Source organism: Phaseolus vulgaris, chromosome 3 (assembly GCF_051622355.1).
Source record: "Phaseolus vulgaris cultivar YP4 chromosome 3, ASM5162235v1, whole genome shotgun sequence".
Lineage (NCBI taxonomy): Eukaryota > Viridiplantae > Streptophyta > Magnoliopsida > Fabales > Fabaceae > Phaseolus > Phaseolus vulgaris.
The window spans coordinates 28,588,647-28,596,311 of NC_143500.1; the positions used below are offsets into that span (position 1 = coordinate 28,588,647).

At 34.5% G+C, this 7,665-nt stretch overlaps 1 protein-coding gene across 1 annotated transcript; it reads left to right on the top strand.

The window, feature by feature from the left end:
* The first annotated feature begins 3,634 nt into the window (after nucleotides 1-3,634).
* LOC137806944 (UDP-glucosyl transferase 73CC6) lies at nucleotides 3,635-6,028 on the top strand. Its single transcript, XM_068607341.2, has 2 exons — nucleotides 3,635-5,395; nucleotides 5,520-6,028. The coding sequence occupies exon 1, from the start codon at nucleotides 3,960-3,962 to the stop codon at nucleotides 5,373-5,375; it is 1,416 nt and encodes a 471-aa protein (XP_068463442.2). The 5' UTR covers nucleotides 3,635-3,959; the 3' UTR covers nucleotides 5,376-5,395; nucleotides 5,520-6,028.
* The last annotated feature ends 1,637 nt before the right edge of the window (nucleotides 6,029-7,665 follow it).

Below are 7,665 nucleotides of genomic sequence, written 5' to 3' on the forward strand. Positions count from 1 at the left end.
GCTACATCCATTCCTCAGTCAAACCACTAAGTATTCCACTATGTAACCAATCACAGATTACAAACACACACCATAAAGAGGTGACTTTGAATCCCACAAAGCCTACTCACCCTCTTTGCACACAACCAACACCTCAAGCCATTTTACAACAGTTTTACAGAGTGTAATATGAACAATTACAAGAAACTAAAGAAGGATAGAAAACACCTGGAATTACAGTACACCAGAACCCTATTGATCAGTTCTTGAATCACAGCAAAGCTCAAAAGCAATCTTGCTAAACTTGGTAAAACACCTTTTCACAAACAATTGGTAATCTCTCAAATCAGAGTATAAAACTTCTCTTGCTCATCATGCTCTAAACATTTGAAAGAAGACTAATTTTATAATCCTTGAGAAGCTACCGTTGAAGGCAGATTTGAACAACTGAATCAATTAAAACAGGTTTTCAAAAAACTGTTATGAAAACTTACATTTAATCGGTTAAAACTGCGATTTAACCGGTTGAATGGTTTTGGCAGTTATACAACTGATTCAGAAAACAATTTCAAAACTTCTTTGCCAGCTAAGTGACAAACAACCGATTGTCTCGAAACTTTAATCGGTTGTTTTTCCCTTTGCATGGAAAAACACTTTAATCTTTAAAACAAATTGAAATAAGTTTTGTTTGAGAATCAAGACTGATCTTAGAAAGATTCTAAACCCCATTACAAAACCTAAACCTACAACACAACACAACTTCAGGCTTCATGAGGATTTGATACATCAAAGCTTCCCATCTTCAACAATAATCCCTCCCGATGCTTAAAAATCACACTTGGTCAGCTCGATTAAGGAAACTTATCTCAACACGACAATCCCCCTTATGCCTAAAAATTACACTCGGTCATCTCGGTCAAGGAAGCTTTGCTTAACACAAAAATCCCTCTCGATGCTTAAAAATCACATTCAGTCGAATCGTTCAAGGAAGCTTTGCCTTCAAACGACAATCCCTTCCCATTAATAAACAAAAGAATTTTATGGTCAGTCAAACCACTCGAAAGAAGAAAGATAAAAAATCTAACAAGTTCTTAAAATTTGAAAGAACGACTCAATTCAAATTCATTATCGTACGATCGACATAAAAAACTCACAAAGTTGCGAATGTTCGCACGACCATTATCATGCATATTAAAATTTACTATGATTTTGCTCCAAGTCTTTCAGCTCAGCTTGTAGAGCCGAGATTTGCGACCGGGCATTTTCAAGTTCAGTCTACGCCCGACGAGACTCTTCTTCCAAAGAAGTATTCTCCTCTAGTGCCGTTTTCAGTAAGTTGGTTGAGTCAGCCAACTCTTTGTTCAAATTTTCAAAATAGCAGCAAAGGATGACTTTTGCGTCTTTCAATCGCCCTAGTCAGCACCAGGGACTGACTTAGCATCTCGACGCAAGCCAATATCATATCTTCGAACGATGTCGAGTTCATAACCTCCTCCTCGAATGGGGTAAGTGCAACTTGCACTCCCTTCACAACTTGAAGGTTCTCCCTCAATAGAGAGAAAGAAACAACATTAGGCCCGACGACGCCTGATGAGAGGACCTCCTAAGGGACCTTTCTGTCCTTCTTTATTTCCTTTTCTTTCTTGGTTGACCTCCACCACCAGATGGAGGAAACAAGTCGGTGACAGGAGTGACCGAACCCCGACTTCAAGTTCAAGCGAGCTCTTTTGTCGGCCAACAACCTACCAACAAAGCTACTTCATCATATTGATCGTCTTAGGATCATTTGAGCCATGATACCTATGAACAAAAATCAAATCCATCCAACAGTGGGGCAATTGATACATTACAATAATCTTCCGGGTAGGAGTCTCTTCGGTAGTTGATAAAAAACATAAAAAATTTCTTAGGTGCAGTGTTAAATGATAATCTACTGAGATCAAATATGTTCACTCTCTTTCAACTGTTAATATATGTCCAAATAAGATTAAATTATATTATAGAATTGATTTAATATTTATTTTTTTTACAAGTAAACATTTTGTTTGTTAAATCTAATTCAAAATACAAATGTCTGCATATCGAGATTAAGTTGTAAAGACATGTATAATGAGTCTAAAATCAAATTAAACAGAAACAAACATATTGAATAATGAACAAATATTTTATTTTTTATGATGATACATGTTATTTTGTTGGATTTTTTTATTTATAATTATTATTCCAAAATTATATAATAGTAAATTTTTATATATATATTATACATATTATTTTAAATTCTTTTATTTTTATAAAATTAAATTTATATAATAAATATATTATATTTCATACTAAATCAGGTGTGTTGAAACATGATCTATCCTTTTGTCATGTTCTATCCCTATTTTTTTTACATGTTTTTGTCAATATGATTTTTGGCTATATATTTTAAATTTTGTTTTAAATTTTTATTCTTATATCCATTTTTTACTTTAATTATTTTTATTTCTTATTATGCATAACTTATATTGTACTAACACAGTTAGGATTTTAGATAAAAAATATAATTTTTTTATTTCTTAAAATTATAATTCAAATTTTATTACTTAAATAAATCCCCCGTGTTGCACGTTTAAAAGTGATAGTTGAATATAAAAAGAATGCAATGAGAATGAGGAGCAGAGTGAGTCCCGCGCAATGCGTGTTCAGATAGGTGATAGAAAAGCAGTGTTAACAGTGATAGAATGTTTTCTTTGGATCTAAAGCTGTCGACGAGTAGAAGTATGAGAATTTAAGAAAAAAAATGGAAGAAAGTTAATTTTAGAGTATGTATGAATAAAGATTATTGAAACACTTTTTTTTAAAAGTATTTTAAATTATTTTTAATAGTATAAATTATAAGAATACAAATTTTATTATTATATATAAAAAATAAAATATTAAATATTAAATAATAATCAATAATATGAAATAATATGAAAACTTAAATATTAAATACTAATTTTAACAATGTTCAAGACAACAAATATTTATAATTTTTAAATTTAAATCATTAAAATGGATCCTTGTTAATAAAAGATTCATAAAAAGTAATTATATAAATATTTTTAATTTAAACCATATCTTAATTCAATGAGTCTAATCAATTATGTTTTTCTTTAACAAACAACTTAATGGATTCTGTTCAATATCTGAATAGTATAATAATGATGTCTATTTTAATATATATCATATAATTATTATTAATTATTTTATTTTACATAATCATTAAGACCTATGTGTTTTTTTTTAATGCATAATCGATTAGACTATGAAAAATCTTAAAATTATTATTTATAATTTTATAAATTAATCTGAATTATTATTGTTATTTTAATATTTATATTATTAATATTAATAATATTTTTTTATTATAATTATATAAATAAATTTATATATTTAGGTATATAGGTATTTTTTATTTTATTAAAAGTATTATTATTATTATTAATATTTAATATAAATAAAATAAAATAAAAATAATAATTAATATAAATAATATTATTATTAATTAAAATTTTTTTTATTTACATTTATTATCATTATTTTAGTTAATATTATTATTTTATAAATTAATTTTAAATATTATTAATATTATACTTTATATTATTATTATTTAGTTAGGTATGTACAGTTTATTTGAAAGAAAATTAAAAAAATTAAATATTTTTAATTATTTTTCATTATATATTGAAGGTAAAAATATAAATGGGTAAAAGCACATGTGGCTTTCTCTTCTCCTTGTACTTTCTCTTATTATAAAAGAAAGTAGAAAAGCTCCAACTTCTACCTCATCCATCCATTGAAACATGTGGCTTTCTCTTCTCCTTGTACTTTCTCTTATTATTACTTTCTCTTATTATAAAAGAAAGTAGAAAACCTCCAACTTCTACCTCATCCATCCATTGAAACAAAGTGGCCTAAACCCTATACACTGTAATCGTGTGAAACTGGTAACATCAATGGATCATCAACATCCACCGCTCAACCTTCACTTTATTCCTTACCTAGCACCGGGCCATCTCATCCCTCTCTGCAGCATAGCCACACTCTTCGCCGCACGTGGCCACCACGTCACCGTCATCTCCACTCCCTCCTACGCCCAAATCCTTCGCAAATCCAGCCCCTCCCTCCACCTCCACGTCGTCGAATTCCCTGCCCGTGAAGCCGGCTTCCCCGACGGCGTCGAACTCATGTCCGCCGCCAATAGCCTAGAAGACGCCAGAAAGTTCCACTACGCCACCACGCTCCTCCGCGTCCCCATCAGCCGTTTCCTAGAGCAGCACCCACCCGATTGCATCGTCGCCGACTTCTTCTACCCCTGGGTCCACGACGTGGCGAACAACCTCCGCATCCCGAGCTTCGCCTTCAACGGTTTCTCACTCTTCACCGTGGCAGCCATGGAGTCCGTGAGATCAAACCCCGCACTTGACTCCGACAGTGGCCCCTTCGTGATCCCTGACTTTCCTCACCACATCATCTTGTGCTCGAGACCACCCAAGATGGCCACCGCCTTCATGGACAGGCTTCTGGAAACAGAGATGAAGAGCGACGGTCTAATCGTGAACAGCTTCGCGGAACTCGACGGAGTAGAGTACATTCAGCACTACGAGAAAGGCACGGGCCACAAAGCTTGGCATCTAGGGCCAGGGTGTCTGGCCGCAAAAATCGGCGAAGAGAGGGGCAAGAAAAGCGTGGTGAGCGAGAAGGAGTTAGTGAGTTGGTTGAACTCGAAGCAGCCGAAGTCTGTTGTGTACGTATGCTTTGGTAGCATGTGTCGGTTTCCGGATAAGCAGCTTTACGAGATGGCGTGCGGGTTAGAAGAGGCGGCGCATGATTTTGTATGGGTGGTTCCGGAGAAGAAGGGGAAGGAGGATGAGAGCGAGGAGGAGAAGGAGAAGTGGCTTCCAAAGGGATTCGAAGAGAGGAATGCAAAGAAAGGGCTGATTATCAGGGGGTGGGCCCCGCAGCTTCTTATCTTGGGCCACACTGCTGTCGCTGCCTTCCTCACGCACTGCGGTTGGAACTCCACGTTGGAGGCAATTACTGCTGGAGTTCCCATGCTGACGTGGCCGGTGGTAGGGGATCAGTTCTACAACGAGAGGTTGGTTACTGAGGTGCGTGGGGTCGGGCTGGAGGTGGGCGCCACCGAGTGGAGACTCATCGGGTACGGGGAGAGCGAGAAGCTGGTCACCAGTGATTGCATCCAGAAGGCTGTGAGGAGGCTCATGGACGGCGGTGATGAAGCTCAAGAAATCAGACGGCGTGCACGAGAGTTTGCGGATAAGGCTAAACAGTCTCTTCGGGATGGAGGCTCCTCTCACAACAATTTAACTGCCCTCATTGCTCATCTCACGCGCCTCAGAGACACTCGCTAATCCTGATGACATCTCACACTGTTAGTTTTTTTTTTATCGGAAAAAAATAAAATAAAACAAAGAGTACCGATATTTAGACACCTCCATTTGCGTTGCTTCTGAATACATTCCTATGACGTGGCACTTTTAATATTAAACAAATAGTGTCTGGGTGCTAGTTGCTGAGGTGGAAAAATTGAAACTGGCATTTGAAGAGTTCATTTCTGGAATGAAGAACGTTTGAAAGGTGGATTTCAAAGGTAGGATTCAGAAGGTGCATTTTAAAGGGAGACCATTTGCGTTTGAGGGTTGTTGGTTGCGAACAAAGACGTGCGATTCTGTGTGTGTCGTTCAACAAAAGCAAGAGCGAGATTTGGAAGGATTAGGGTTTTCAATTGGGACATTTTCGATTGCGGCGGTTTTTGAAGGGAGAAGGAAGCATAAGAGAGGTGTGTTGCCATCTTGAGGTGTTTAGGACTTTCGTTTAAGAGTGCGATTTCCATTTTGAGGTATGTATTTTGCTTTCAGTTTAGGGCTTTGGTACGGGGTTATTTGTTTATTGTTTTGCTTTCCGTTTTTTAGCATTGAGTGCAGTGTAATTTCGTTTGTTTGTTTGGTGTGTGGTTTTTGAGTTTTGAAGTTTGAATGCATTTGGATTTCATTGTTTTGTGGTATGGGAATTTGGGACTGGTTTTGATGTTTATGTTTCATCTGTAAAATGGTAGAGTGTGGACAAAACACACGCCAAATTATACTGTTATGATAAATTAATGGCAAAACACAATGAGAGCAATAACTGTTTTGTATCAAAGTCCAAGTTTGAGTCATGCCCTTAGTGTCGGACATACCTTATTTAGTACATCTAAGATTAAGTAAGCAACTAGATGCTTTGAACGACATATGCTTTGGAGTCAAAGGTATATTTAGTTAAGAGTAAACACAGAGTATATGGGTATAATTTTAATGAAAAACGAGTTGGCATTGTTTTCAAGGTGAAAAATGAGGATTACAGCTTATAAGAATTCAGAAGGTGCATGGTTTAATCTTGAAAGATAGGAGAAAGTGCTATAAAACCATGATTTGTGTTTGCAATAAGGAAAAAATTTCATTAACAAAAAAAATTAAAACACCCATACATTGACAAATTATTATAATAATATAATAATATTTTAAATTAAAAAAAAATTAAATATGATTAAGATTAAAATATTATTTTATTGGAGTGTGAAGTATATGTTTTGTTCTGTGTATCTGGTGTTAAGATATCATCATCTAAAATGAAAGGTAGTTTGGTTAAAAGGATAGATTAAAACCTAAGAAAATATTTCTGTTTTGAGAGATGAACTGTGTCAATAATCTGTGTCTCAAAACCTTGTCTATTGGGATTTTTTTTATTGGCTTGATTGCTCCCATTTGTAAGTGTATGTTGCCCTGTTTGATGAGATGAAGACAAGTGCCAATTGATGCCATTTTTATGATGATACTGCTTACTAATTGCTTGGAATTAAATTGTAGTGTATAGTAATTGTGATCCTTAACTCTTCTTCCAATATTTAAAATTGATAACATCCATTCTGTAATAACCTTCTGACAATCTTTTACAAATAATTTGTTACTAGCGACATTGAAATAGAGATATGATTCCTCTTTGTATGGAGAAAACTTTATTAGAAGAAGTGTATGTTGGTTTGGTTCTGAACACGAAACATTCACACAAATTATTTTTTCTTAATTTTAAATCAACCAAAGTTAGGATTATGATAGTCATTTTTGTGTGTTCTTTGCAAAGTCTTAAAGGAGGAATTGTTTGGGGTATCATATATATATATATATATAGGTTTATATTATTTTTTTAATTTTTTTAACATTGGGACTTCAACTGTTCATATTTTACAATGTTCATATTTACCCAGGAAGATCAAAATATAGTATAAGACCACAACTGAAACTAACTAGGAGTAAGGTGTTGGTAGTCCTTGACATTATTTGGGTTGAGAAATTTAATCCCTATGATTTGAAAAGCCTTGTATTATTAGACATTCTACTTTTTAGTCCTTGTTGAGTGCAAAACAACAATGAAAACAGAGCTTAATAAAAGTGAATGACTTTTTGAGGTCATCCAAAATGTATTTTGCTGCCTTCGGATTTTGAAATAAAGATTTAAAATCATTTGTAGAATTATGCTTCATTGCCCAATCCTCAAGGGCCTTTCTTTGAGGCACCACCACTGCCACCAAAAAAAGATTAAAAACTGTTTCCATAGACCCAAATCTGCATGTAGAATAAAAAACTTATTTATTAATAGAAGTAC

Excerpts from the sequence above, each read along its gene's own strand:
- LOC137806944 (XM_068607341.2), top strand. The coding sequence starts at position 3,960 with ATGGATCATCAACATCCACCGCTCAACCTTCACTTTATTCCTTACCTA.